The 14,894-nt window shown below is 40.5% G+C and overlaps 1 protein-coding gene across 2 annotated transcripts in view; it reads left to right on the top strand.

Annotated features, from left to right (window-relative positions):
• Positions 1 to 14,894, top strand: part of COP1 (COP1 E3 ubiquitin ligase) — a 218,303-nt gene that overhangs the window by 53,649 nt on the left and 149,760 nt on the right. For both annotated transcript variants that reach the window (XM_030571631.1, XM_030571630.1), the window contains exon 10: positions 5,244 to 5,358. In XM_030571631.1, the coding sequence (XP_030427491.1) occupies positions 5,244 to 5,358 (115 nt within the window). The remainder of the gene's footprint in view (positions 1 to 5,243; positions 5,359 to 14,894) is intronic.

Here is a 14,894-nt window from a genome sequence, read left to right as displayed (position 1 = left end):
GTTGCTGTCCATGGACGCTACTTGTTTTAATACTTTAATTTCTTCTTTGAAATAGAAAGGAACAGCATAATTCTACCACCTCCTCCTCCTACCCCCAACCCAAGATAGGTTTTCCTGTCACTCTGGATAGCAACCTATTAACACGAAAATCATATATACTGAAGTCTGCTTTCTCTAGGACAGATTGTTAATTGAATTTTAATATATTTTTGTATTGGGAATCTAGAAATAATTTTTAATGTTAAGAAACATTTAGTTTAATTTTCTTTTGCACAAGAAATCTTCAGTGAAAATAGTCCATATGAATATAAACTGAGTTGCATTTTTTGTTAATGATCACTCATGGTAAAATCAGATATTAGCTAATACTGGAAGCAAGACACTAGGTCAAAATGAATCATCCAGCTCCTTTCACACCTTAATTAGCATTGCACTGCTGACCAATGTTCTTCTAGGGTAACTAGTTTATTATTTCCAGCCTAGATTTCGTATTCAGAGGCTGGATCACAAGAAAAAGGCATTTGGGACCTTTGGAGAGTTGCCTACCATATGACCTGAGAGTTTAGATAATTTTTCATTTTCTGCATAGAAATGAGCTTGTGTGTCGGTCTTCTGACTGAGGTTTATCCCCAGTAGGGTTAATGTTTTAAGGTCTGGCTTCCTCCCCTAACTTCTTATAGTTATCTCATTAATAAGAGAGGTTAAAATACTTTGTAGGCTTCATATGAAAACTTACTTCAACACTTCAGGTATTTGAAATAATTATGGTGCTTTTCTGTATTTCCTGTGGATAGGAGATACCATGGGACTGCTGTCACTAGATTGACAGTTGTTTCTAATGGTACTTACTTTGGGATGACCTGTGAGAGGCCAGATGCTGACAATTTTTGCTAGTGTGATGCTCCAAACTACTATCCTCATCTAGAGGATCCTAAATGGTTCCTTAGTTTTCATAACTTAGTGAGCAGCCAAATAAAGTGCAAAACACCTGCACGGGCTTTATTATAGAGGAAAAAAGTCTTCCTGTAGGGCAGTGGTTCTCAACCTTTCCAAACTCCTGTATCCCTTTCAGGAGTCTGATTTGTCCTGGGTACCCCAAGTTTCACCTCACTTAAAAACTACTTGCTTACAAAATCAGACATAAGTATCACAGGACACTTTTACTGAAAAATTGTTTAGTTTCTCATTTTTACCATATTATAAAATAAATTAATTGGAATAGAAATAGTGTACTTACATTTCAGAATATAGTATATAGAACAGTATAAACACGTCATTGTTGCAAACTAAAAATTCATACGCTGATTTTGCTAGTGCTGTTTATGTAGCCTATTGTAAAACTAGGCAAATATCTAGATGAGTTTATGTACCCCATGGAAGACCTCTGTGTGCCGCCAGGGGTACATGTACCTCTGGCTGAGATCCACTGCTCTATGGCTCCCACAGACCCTAGCAGGGCTTTAGCCAGTCCGACCTCAAGCTGTGTATAGCCGTGACACACTTCAATCAGGTCCCAAAGTAAAGAGAAAAATACAGGTTCTAAGCCAGTGGCTCTCAAACTTTTTTTTTTTTTTTTTTTTACCAGTGACCCCTTTCAAATAGCAAGCCTGAGTGTGACACCCACTCCCTTATACATTAAAAACACTTTTTTATATATTTAATATCATTATAAATGCTGGAGGCAAAGCAGAGTTTGGGATGGAGGTTGACAACTTGCGACCCCCCCCCCCATCTAATAACCTTGTGACCCCCTGAGGGGTCCCAACCCCCAGTTTGAGAACCCCTCCAGCAGTAAGTGTTGAATTCAACATCTCGTTATTGTGTTTGGACCTTTGGTCTCAAAGCATTCCCCCTAAACCTTTTCTTCTTTGGCAGGAAGAAGCAAGATTTTGCTTTTTTCTCCCTTGGGCCAGCTGCTTGCTTGTCTCTCACTCTCTTACCCCCTTTTCCCCTTTCCAGTGTTGCTTAGGAACAGATTGAGTAGCCAAGGAGCAGACTTCCTTGCCTGGAAGCTTGATAGTGCTTCATTAGAGTAGGCACCATTGAGCATTTAGCTGATCAAGACAGATTAATGCAGACTGATTCCCAGCACAACTCAGTTTGCCAAGTCTGAGACCTATTGAAGTGGAATTTGGCTCTTAAGATCTAGTAATAGCTGTGCTAATTAGATTAACTACTTAGCATGTGATTGATTTAATCTCAGTACAGACTGGAACCACCTAGAAGATCTAGGTTTAGGTTATATTGCTCATCCTATTCCAGGCAGTTGTCAAGCTGAAACTGAAGTGATTGCTCATTGCTGTTTGCAGTCATCTTCAACTATGATAGGCACAATTTGCTGAGGCTAAAGCAGTTGCAGCCTGGTTCATGTAATTAACATAAAGACGGTATTAGCATGTGCCATTCAGTATTTGTAAAGTTGTCATATGTAGTTCATTGTCAAAACTACAGTGAATTAGAGATGCTTAATGTCAGGTGCATTTGGCATAAAGCTGATCTGCTGTCAGTATAAAATGAGTACCTACAAGATATGTGCAATCAGCATGAAATGGAAGTTGTGAACTTACGGTTTAACCAGTCAATATACAGTCAGGGATCTTATATGATGAGTAGTTCTTGAGGTTGTCATTGCTTAAGTTTGTTTCAAGTTACTTGTTCATACAGTGTACTCTTCATAACGTGTATTGCTTTAATTTCAACTTAATTACATCCTTGTTGGCTTCTTGCTGGTTGTAATGTGAGTGACTTCTTGTTGTTCCTGAACTGAGAGTAAATTGCTAATTATGCAAGCAAGGAGCATGTTGGATGTGTTAAATTCTTAGGCTGAAATCCTGGCACCTTTGGAGTGAGTGGCAATGCTCACATTGAGTTCATAGACTAAATCTCATAGACTAAACGTCTGTTAGGCCATGGCTACACTAGAGAGTTGCAGCGCTGTAACCCCCTCACCAGCGCTGCAACTTAGGATGTGGCCACACTTTCAAAGCACGGCCAGCGCTGCAACTCCCTGGTTGCAGCGCTGGCTGTACACCCGGTCGAGTCTCGGGTGTAGGGATTCCAGCTCTGGTGATCCAGCGCTGGTCAGCAAGTGTGGACGCCCACCAGCGCTTTTATTGACCTCCGGGGTATAAGGAGGTATCCCAGAATTCCTGTCCACAACAAACTGGAAGAAAGGGAGAGCTCGGAGTTCAGCCAAACTGCTTATTTAAAAAACAAACACAGCTCCTGTTTGCTGAGCGAGCAGAGGCAGGCAGGGGAATTACTTTGGAATGTTCACAGGTGTTTGCTTGAAGAGAGAAACAGCACTCTCACACGGCGGGGGGGAGGGGGAAGTCCGTGTTGAGCAGTTGCTGATCTGGTCTGACGGGTATTTAGAAGTACATAATTTGCATTTAGTGAATGAGAGAGGAGTGGGAGAAGGGAGTTAGAACTTTTAAAATGATTGAAGATAGGCACAGTCCTTAGAACTTGCAAGGCAGGGAGCTGAAAACAGTGTCAACTCCAAAAATCCATTCTGTCTGTCTCCTCCACGCTCCCTGTCACATTCCACCCCACCCCCCTCTTTTGAAAAGCACGTTGCAGCCACTTGAATGCTGGGATAGCTGCCCACAATGCACCACTCCCAACAGCACAGCAAGTGCTGCAGATGTGGCCACACTGCAGTGCTGGTAGCTGTCAGTGTGGCCACACTGCAGCGCTGGCCCTACACAGCTGTACGAACACAGCTGTAACTACCAGCGCTGCAAAACTGTAAGTGTAGACATGGCCTCAGTCTATAAGGTGCCACAGGATTCTTTGCTGCTTTTACAGATCTAGACTAACACGGCTACCCCTCTGATCATTGAGTTCAGTGTAGCCAGGATTTCACACTTGGTTTGCATATTATCATGTGATAAATCTTTTTGTGCACCACCAGTGCTACTGCTAATGACTCTCAGGGCTTGGCTACACTCACACTTTACAGCGCTGCAACTGGGGTGTGAAAAAACACCCCCCTAAGCACTGCAAGATACAGCGCTGTAAAGCGTCAGTGTAATCAGGGCAGCAGCACTGGGAGCGCGGCTCCCAGCGCTATACCCGTAAGGGATGTGGTTTACATGCTGCGCTGGGAGAGCTCTCTCCCAGCGCTGCCACTCTGACTACACTCACACTTCAAAGCGCTGCCGTGGCAGCGCTCCCGCAGTGCTGCCGTGGCAGCGCTTTGAAATTCCAAATGTAGCCATACCCTCAGTAGGGATTGTTGTAGTGCCTGGGAGCCATAGTCATGGACCAGGACCCCATTGTGCTAGTCCCTGTACAAACACAGAACAAGAAGACTGTTCCTGCCCATGTATGTTTGAGTTTTTATATCTGTTTTTTTTGTGTCTGGCTATAATGGGGTGAAGTTTTTATATGTAAGCTTTTTATAAGATCAAGTAAAGAGAATGTAACTCATATAGCAGGGAAATTGCCTGTTTTTTTCTTAGCAGTAATACAAATATATGAGGAGAGCAAGAGAGATTCTTTCTTTTCTCCTACTCCTTCAGTGGTGGGGGTAGTTTATAAACATTTATTTTAAAAATTTTTCAGACCTCCTCTCTCCCCTCAGTTTTTTTTAATTGGTGGTGAGGTATGGGAGGTGCCTTTTTGAAGTTTTCCAGACTTCATATGCAATGAAATTGATTGTTCTTTAGTAGACAGACTCCCACGCTCTATCTACTTGTCATTTTAAAATAAAATAGAATTACTACTTGTTCTTCTAAGATAGCTTTAAAAAGCCCTCTTGCCCAGCCATCTCTTCTGGTCATCTGAGTGTTGATTCTTGCACATTTTGTCTCCTTTTAAAAGGAGCTGATAGTTGAGAGAAGTTTTGATACTGTGTCCTCTAGATCCATGAGTGACATGATCTGTGACCCTCCCTCCTTCCCCCCTTTGCAAGGATTTTGTTGTTTTTGTTTTGTTGTTGGCTCCTGAATCTCATGCCTGAAGCTGAAGCCCATGAGTTATCAAATTATAATTACTACCTTCAGAAAACAAGAATTACAGGTATGTGACTGACTTTCTTGTCAGTAAAATAACCAGATGTGACGAGAGATCCATAAGAGGCAGATACATGTGGAAACAAGGCCTTTGATCTTTTTCCAGATTCATAACCTCTTAAAAATAAAAGGGCATGTCTGTACATTTTGTCCAAATGTATACAAAATCGGTAAAGCCAGGCCTGGACCCCTCTTCTGAATAATTATTTCTTGTTCTCCACTCAGACTAAGAAACAGCCATGGTATAACAGCACGTTGGCATCAAGGCGGAAGAGGCTTACAGCTCATTTTGAGGACTTGGAGCAGTGCTATTTTTCTACCAGGATGACTCGTGTATCAGGTATTTTTCTTTTGCATTAATGAATTTGGAGCTGAATTTCTGAGGTTCTTCCGGTTGCCTGTATCAGAGTAAGTAGTATCAGAGGGGTAGCCGTGTTAGTCTGGGTCTGTAAAATCAGCAGAGAGTCGTGTGGCACCTTATAGACAAACAGACATATTGGAGCATGAGCTTTCGGATGCATCTGATGAAGTGGGTATTCACCCACGAAAGCTCGTGCTCCAATACGTCTGTTAGCCTATAAGGTGCCACAGGACTCTTTGCTGCTTTTACTGTCTTAAGTACTTGGATCACAGAAATTGACTGGCTTTTGAGAGCACATCTCACTTCTCCCCTCCAAGTTCTGTATACACATACACCTGAGCTGACTGGCAGAACCTCATCTTTTGTCCAGTCTTGGATTGTTTTGTTTTTAATCAAAGAAATATGTTCTTGGCATTTTAGAAGAGGTACAAGCGGGTATATTTACAAAGGCAGTGCATGAAAGATATGTACAACAGTCCTCCTGAAGAACAATAGGACTTTTGTCTGTACCTTTAAAAATATACTGAGGCATAAAAATGGTTTGAGATACCATTGTGAAGAGCCTTTTCACTCAAACAGGCATGTGTTGATTACAACTCAAAGGCTATTGAAGGAGATAAGAAGATAACTTGGCATATTCTCCTGTACTTAAAACACAAATGGCACTAGATATGAGCTTTGAAGAATGTTCCAATGCTATGTTCCTTGAGTATATTCTCTGGATTTAACACTCTCTCTTTTTGAATGGAAAGAGGCCTTGGATTTTACTCTCTGTAAAAAGTCTGTTTTATTACATAGGATACCTTATGGGCAGACCAGATCATGGGGCAAAATGCCGTGAAAGCTTGATGTTCAAATTATTTGCAGAGGGTGGGTGGGTGTGTGTGTGTGTTGAGCGTCTCAAACTTGTTCACAGTGTGGACACTGTTTTAAATACAAATTGTCCTGTGGCAACAGAAACGCTTTTATTCACATTTGCTTGGGAAACATCTCCTGTCATTTACAACTGCATAATATCTTTTTGATAAGAACAGTTGCTTCCATAAAAAAGTAATTATTACCTCAGTCTGTAGTGCATTGAAAATAAAATTTAGCAGCTGGAAAAAGAGGAGGAGCTTGTGAGCAGCCAGCTTTCCACAGACCTTCAGCAAGTGTTCTGTAGGCTGTAGTAATCCACACAAATTGTGAGAAACTCTAGTATATAGATTATCTTGGGAGAATTTTGTGCAATGCAGAATTAGCATTGCTGGCTGCCAGTAGGGGCCACTGAACCTGGCAGAGCCCAGTTCCCCAGCTCGGAAATAGAAGATGCTGCCAGGGGGAGGAAGTATTTTGAAATAAATTATCAAAATAATTGAAACTGGCATGATTATATAGTTTGTTTTTAACACTATGCAGAATTTTTGACAATATGCAGAATTTTGCAGATTTTTATTATTATTTTTTTTTTTGGTGCAGAGTTCTCCCAGGAGTAATAGACACCTCCAGGAAACAATGTATAAGTGTATGATAAAATACAATATTTCCTCACCCATTGTGCAGTGAAAATAGTACCATCAGTCCTCAGATGAGAAATTCTCTTCAGAATTTGAAACTGCAAATGTTTTATCTGATTAACAGAACATCCACAGGTGTTCTAAAATATAACATTAGCCACACTTTGTATGGAGGATTACAAGATAAAAGGGGCACAGTTCCCCCAGTCAGGGAAATATCTGTGGCATTTGTTTAGCCTTTTCCCCTCTTTTGGATTTCACTCATGCATTTCAGTGCATTCTAAGTACAAGATTTCTGTGTATCACTATTTTTTTGTTTTTGGAAGTTGACTCTTTGAATATATGGAGTTTTAGATGTATTTGAGGTAAGACGTATCCCTATAACTTTCATAGCAGGAGATCACAAATAAGCTTGCTTTATACATTAATTTGGAGTACGTTTAAATTATTTTCTGCTTCAGTAGAAAATACATTATGATAGCTTCAGGGTGGGTTTGATTTAAATCATTAGTCAGGAAGATTAAATGTAATCATGGATTTCTACATAAAAGTGCATTCTTGTTGGTTGTTATGACCTTAATACATATTCTCCACAACTTGGAGAAATGAAGGTTTCATTTTTAGGAGGTGCACACTATACATTTTTAAAGTGATTTACTTTGAAAACTTTTTAGATTAGTTTCACAGCTTATCAGAAAATGAATGATTGGTTATTTCATTTACCAAAGGTAATTGAAGCAGATATCCAGTTCAACAGGTTAATCATTAATATTTGGAGGATTTTCTTGCCATGCTGTATTAGGAGGAGAACATCACCAGACAGACATTTAAATTGTTTTATTTAACTAAAACATCATCATTAGGTATTCTGGATTTTTCTTCTTCAACAGCAAACATATAATATTTTAACAAAACAAGCGCATGAATTTTTTAATTTAAACATTCAAGTTTTTTAAAATCAGGTTTGTTTTTGTTAAAAATTGTGTTAACTAAAATAGTTACATGAAATATATATATTTTTAAAAGCAAAAATTAAATCAACTGTGTCCAACAGGTCAACATGATAACTTAAAATAGTGGCATTTGCAGCTAATACAGTAGTCTTCACCTTCATTTTCCTGTTTGTTCATAATCTGGAAAAGAAAAACAAGCTTTCCTGCTTTCTCAAGTCCCAAACAATTGCTCAATTTGGAATGAATTAGTCCAAAGGAAGAAGATATTCTTTCTACACCAGCAGAAGCAGCTACTGTTAAAAGTGAGATTGTCACTTCAACAGTCTCCGAATCCAAGTGCTTAAGTGATTTCCACCAGTTCACTGGTGTGACTTTCTTTAAAAGATCATCAGCAAACATATATTTCTTGAATGGTTCACCCTTAGCTCTGAAGTTTTAAAGTTTATATTAGGGAGGGAGGATTGCTGGATGTCCATGTCATAGCCTACTCCTCTTCTTCAGCAGTTAAGGTTTGACCCTGGTACTGACTATTGAAAATATTTGCAAGAAAATGAGCTGGAGATAGCACTTGCCCCATTCATTTTTTCTAAAACTTGTAATTTACCTCTGTCATTGCATATTTCTCTTTTTAAGACCTCACGCAGTTCCTTCCAAATTTCAGCAGCATCAGCAATAAAAGAGCTATTTCCCTGCATTTTGTTCAAGGCTACAGAAATAGGCCTCAGGGTACTCAGCATGTGTTCAACATTTCTCTTAAGCCCAATGTTGAGAACTTTGACTGTGACAGTGCCATCCATTTTTTCATGATTTTGTTCTCAAACGGTCATCAGATTAGGCCAGTCCTTGATATAGTGCTCAAAACAATCCACTACTGAGTTCCATCGATGTCTTGTGGGAGAGTTAGCTTGTTTTCTCTCTCTTTTCAAAGCAGCTGCTGCAAAATGGTTGTTACAGAAATATTTTGTAATTTCAACAACATAAGCCTTTATTTCTGGAACACTGAAGTCTTTGTATAAGAGCACTGCAGCTGTATGTTAATTGCTTGCGACTCTCTTCACTCCTAAGAAGTTTCTTCTCATCTTGGATATAGTTGCAGCATTGTCTGTGACCAAGCTGCGTACTAAACATTGGAATTTTTTTCCCCGAGTTTGTTATAGCTTTTACTGCTACTTCTTGTAAGTATTCTGCTGTGTGTGCATTTCCTGATGTATCAATTGTTTCTGTAAGGAAGACATTCCCTTCTCCTGTTGTCACACAAGCACATAGAACAGGATCATTGTGGACATTGCTCCACCCATCAAGACTAGAGGGTAAAATTATTAACCTGAAACCTTTTGCACACTGCTCAATTTCTCTTTCATACACTTTATCCAGCAATTTGCCTGCAACATCTGCTTTGTTGGGTGGACTGTATCCTGGTCTTAATGACTGAACCATATTAGTGAAGTGTGGGTTTTCAGTTATATGGAAAGGAGAGTTTGTTGCATAAACAAACCGGGCAATTTTTTCATCAATTACCTCTTTTTGTAATCTGCTAGTTCTTATCACAAATTTATCTATGGCTGTTTCTGTATGATGTGTTGTTTTTTTTTCTTTTTGCTACAGGTGATATACTGTGGCTATGTGACATACATGATGTGACTGAAACACTGTCATTGTCAGATAATCATTTTCTGTGGTTTCGGAGTTATCTTGAAAGTAGATAGTCTTCAGAATCCTGTATGTTGAGGATGGATTCTCCTAAACAAAATAATGGAATCACAGAATATCAGGGTTGGAAGGGACCTCAGGAGGTCATCTAGTCCAACCTCCCTGTTCAAAGCAGGACCAATCCCCAGACAGATTTGTTTTTGCCCTAGATCCCTAAATGGCCCCCTCAAGGATTGAACTCACAATCCTGGGTCTAGCAGGCCAATGCTCAAACTGCTGAGCTATCCCTCCCCCCCTAAAATAAGTCAGTGCAGTTATTTAATTATTACCATACTGCTCATTTAGTAATATTCATTGCATTCACTGACACTCAGTACACCGCTACCCCAATATAACGTGACCTGATATAACACGAATTTGGATATAACACGGTAAAGCAGTGCTCCAGAGGTGGGATCAAAGCAAGTTCGATATAACGTAGTGTGACAGGGTCAAGCCAGATGGCTACAAAAGAGTGGTTGAAGGTAGATACATTAGGTCCCTTTTCCCTGGGTAAGATAACGGGGACTATTCCAGAACACTCAGTAACTTTCTAGAACTAATTAAGGCAGGCAGGCTAATTAGGACACCTGTAGCCAATTGGGAAGTTACTAGAATTAATTAAGGCTAATCAGGACACCTGGTATAAAAAGGCTCTCACTCCAGTTAGTGAGGTGTGCGTAAGGAGCTGGGAGAGGACGTGCTGCCGGAGGACTGAGGAGTACAAGCGTTAACAGACATCAGGAGGAAGGTCTTGTGGTGAGGACAAAGAAGGTATTGGGAGGAGGCCATGGGGAAGTAGCCCAGGGAATTGCAGCTGTCATGTAGCTGTTCCAGAAGGCACTCTAGACAGCTGCAGTCCACAGGGCCCTGGGCTGGCACCAGGGGAAGTGGGCGGGCCCGGGTTTCCCCCCAAAACCCCCCAACTCCTGATCCAACACAGGAAAATCTCTGAGGCTAGCAAAATCCACCAGTAAGCGCAGAACCCACCAAGGTAGAGGAGGAACTTTATCATAGCGGTTTCACCTATAATGCGGTAAGATTTTTTGGCTCCCGAGGACAGCGTTATATTGGGGTAGAGATGTACTACTTTAAAGGTGAAATTGTAAAAGAAAGATCTACCTATTTCAGCTATTTTTTTTTCACAACTGCATGTAAGATGATAGTACCATAGAGTAACTATTATTTTATACTCAAACATGAGAATTCAAGAATAGTCCAGAAGGAAGACAGGCAATCCTTAAGAAAGAAGTGCGAAATAAAAAAGTTCACCAACCTGAAGATCCTGCATGTTAAGACATATTCCTTTCATCATCTTCAATGCAGCTTCCTCCTGAGAAGGAACACGTCTCATCATGATGCTTCATTCGGGCAACTAAGCCTTGCATTTCTTTGTTGCACTGTTTGCATTTTGCATGCATGCCTGTCTTACCCACAGGTAGAGGAACTTCATTAAAATATTCCCAAACTGTCTTTTTTATGGACTGCTGCCATTATAGGTTTTCCATTCTAGTGAGAGAATGGTATGGTAGATCTCAAATCAATGAAGGCTATGCTCAGAAAGACCTCAAGACTTCTGGGATATGCTGCTCAAACAGTTTTGCTTTTGTTTCTCTTGCCTGTTCCTCCCTTCTCACACTTATCTCCAAACTTCTCCTTGTCCAGATCTATTCTGCCCCCAACAATCTTCTATTCAATGAACTTTTTGAAACTGTGCACTTTTAGAAAGAGGTAAGGGATTGACACAAATTTGCAGAGGGACAATAGAGTTGAGGTCTGCTATTTCTCACCTCCTATATATGAATTTATTTATTTAAAAACATTTTTGCTGTAAAGTGCAAAACTAAGCATCTCTAATGGTATCTTCTTGACTGAACACTGAGTCCCACTGGGTAGATAGAAAGATTAACCTAAATAATCTATACAGAAGCTCCTGGAACCCCATAAAATTGAGTCCATAATCCATGAACTATTGGAACTCATTTACAAAACTTTTCTTAAACATTACATGAATATATTGCCTCGGACTATAGAATTAGAATGTATAATCCCTATTCCATGATAAGATACATTATAGTTCAAAGATCAAAATTAAAACCATCTTTAGGTAGGATTTTCCTCAAAGCATTTTATTAAAAAAATCCGATTTTAAATTAAAAAAAACTTTTTTTTTTTTTTAAAGTCATTGATTTTTATCCACTCTGGCTAGCTTCTGTTGCTGCTCCAGTTTAAGAAAAAACAAAACTAGTGCCCTGCAGGAGTCTGCCTGGGAATTTCAGCTGTCTGATAAGTCTGATGTGAATTTTGGCTGGTGACAAAGGGATGTGTGAGGTGCATGACTCCCTATGGAAATTAAAATAGTTGGCGACATGGAGTGCTTGGGTCAGAGCCATGACTGGTATCTGAGCCAGCTGTAGAACTGGCATGAGGTGGTGATGTGCTTTGTGGGGAGACCTGGGATAGTAGAAGTATCTATGTGGCAGTGCTTTTTCCCATATGTCAAGGAACAGCAGGAGTTCCCAAGGGTTCCTTTCTTTTAAAAAAATAAATAGTTTAGTTTAAATTCTGCTGCTGATTATTTAAACATCTGTAGTATAAAGAAGTGGTGTACGAACTGACATTTAAAATGAATAGAGAAGCTTTTTGCAAGAGCTTTGACTGTCCTGTAGTTAGAGGTGATGGTGGTAGGAAATAGCTTTAATTATGATGTGTCTTTCACTTTGACAGGGGAAACATCTTGAAAAGTAGCATCCCAATTTGCAGGTCTGGGTGTAAAATACATTAGAGAAGAAAGAGGTACATGATCTCTAGATTTGAGGGAAATGGAAGAATAGCTCCTTCTTTGCTTCCACCATTGACTGACACATCAAAACATCTTTCTGAAGACACCCGCTGGTGTACACCCGCTTTCTTCTTCCCATACCTCCTCTCCCTCCAGTAGAATCCCCCACAAAAAAAGTCCGGTGCAGGCCCTTGTTTTATTTAAATTGGGACTTTAATCAGAGTGAAAAGAGCAACTGTGAAGGACACTGGAGACACATAGCCAATACCTTCAAACATCTGACTATTAGAGCCTTGCAAATCTGCGGATAGCCACAGACCATTTTTGCAGATCACGGATCAGATGCGGATATGATTTTTGTATTTAGAGCCCTGCAGATATCCGCTTTATGTGTCAGCGGACCATTTTACTGATCAGATGCAGATACAAATTTTGTATCCACGCAGGGCTCTTCTAACCCTGTTTCCTTCTCTCCTTTTTAATATAGACATTAAAATGTCACTCTTAATTACTGACTGTATTTTAAAATGCAGCTGGGATGTAGAGCTGTGATTGAAATGGCCTCTCTTGATATTTGAGGGACAGGAATTTGGGAGAGTGCAGACAGCGTTTTTTTCCCCCTTTTAGTACTTTTCCATGGGCAGTCACTATTATGCTGTCCTTGCTCTCTTCACTCCCACAAAACATTCAGAAAGTTCTCCGAAGGTGAGCTACCCTTTCCCTTTACACCACTGAGCTGTAACTTTTTAATGCTTCATGACATTTTTATTCTCTAAGTATGGTGTTGGTATGTACTACTAATAGCTGCTGCACTTCACCCCGAAAGTTACTATATTTGAGTGGTTGGTGACGTATGGTATGTACCAGCATACTGAATTGTTTGTGAACGGCTTTGGGCTGATGCATGTTCTAGGTGTAAGGGTGGTGATGGTTGTTAGACTCAGTAGTTGAAATTGTTGGTACATCACTGATGCTCAATGCAAAAGTGAGCTTCCTCCTCTTGGGCCTGTTTGAGAAGGCAAAGTATAACTCTTACCAATTCTGGTGGGTATTACAAACCTGAAGGCTATAATCTGAGCCTGTTGGTTTCTGGTACTTGATCATTTTATAAAGGCTAGTTTATCTGTGTGGCACCGCAATAAGTGTTTTCTTCTATGGGAAATCTTAACAATGAAATGATTAAACTCTTCTATTCATAGTGATTAAAGTTATGACTCAGGAGGAATTTGGATTTTTGTCTTTTTTTATTGCTTACTGTATTTTATTAACTTCTATAGTTGCCACTTTCAATTTTCCACCAAATGTTTTTCGTGTCATTGTATTTCAAGTTGTTTTAATTTTCCCTGACTACAGAAGGACATCATTCTGCAATGAGTTTGTAAGGCAGGCATCTCTATTTTGTGGGCTTTTCCCCACTCTATTAACTCTCTTGCTTTTGGAGTGAGGGGAAAAATTTTCTATAATTTCTTTGGTATAATAGACTATCTCTTTAGAACATATTGTACTGGGAGATGGAGGAAGAGAAATGTGTTTACCTCTATAGCATATTGTAACTACTTATTCTTGATGGTACATAGGTTTGCTTACACTTGTATCAATTTTTGTTTTAAGTAATGGTAATCCCCATCACCCAGGACTTCTGCCTTTACTTAAAATTGGTGGACTTTTACACAAGGGAGGGCATGTTCATGGTTCTTGATAACAGTTTTTACTGTATTATACTACTTCTATCAGGCCCTGTACCAACTGGAAAGCTCTATAAACCAGCATTTCTAATCTTCATCGAAAATCCAGTTTATAATCCGATTTGGGGTGGGGCTAGTAGGCTCCCTACCATTTGGCTCCCGGAAGTGGCAACATGTCCCTGCTGCTCCTTGGTGGAGGAACGGCCATGAGGAGTTTGGTGTGCAGGAGGGGTTGCGGGGTGCAGGCTCTGGGAGGAAGTTTGGGTGTGGGAAGGGGCTCGGGGCAGGAGGTTGCAGTACGGAAGGGGTTTCAGCGTACTGGATATGGGGGGTGCTCACCTCTGCTCCATCCCAGGTTCCACTCTGCAGCTCCCATTAGCTGGGAAGCGTGGCCAGTGGGAGCTGCGGGGACGGTGCCTGCAGGAGGAAGCAGCATGCAGAGCTGCCTGCTGCACCTCTGCCTCGGAGCTGCAGGGAAAGTCATCGCTTGTGGGGAGCTGCCTGAGGTGAGTGCCCCCTGGATCTGGGACCTCATAACCTCTTTGCACCCCAATCCCCTGCCCTAGTCCCCCTCCTGCATCCAAACTCTCTCCCTCATTTAGTTAACCGGAATTTTTCACTTACCGGCACCCCCCATTCCCCCAATGGACCAGATGACAAAGCTTTTACTGTAGTCTCTCCTAACATAGTGTTATAAAGACGTATTTTCCACTAAAGTGAACTAGTATTCAGAGGTGTGTGCTGAAGTGAAAAGTCAATTAGTATGTTTGTTGACAAGTGTTCATCCCTAGATGCCTTGCCTAGGAAATGTCATATGACTACTTAAGCCTTAGGATTTTTTGTTAAACTTTTATTTACCTCCCTCTTATTCTTTCTTTTCCATCACCAACAATTCTGCTACCTTTGTCTA

Source organism: Gopherus evgoodei, chromosome 8, assembly GCF_007399415.2.
Source record: "Gopherus evgoodei ecotype Sinaloan lineage chromosome 8, rGopEvg1_v1.p, whole genome shotgun sequence".
Classification (NCBI taxonomy): Eukaryota; Metazoa; Chordata; order Testudines; family Testudinidae; genus Gopherus; species Gopherus evgoodei.
The sequence above is the reverse complement of the archived record's forward strand: the minus strand, read 5'-3'. Positions and strand labels throughout refer to the sequence as shown.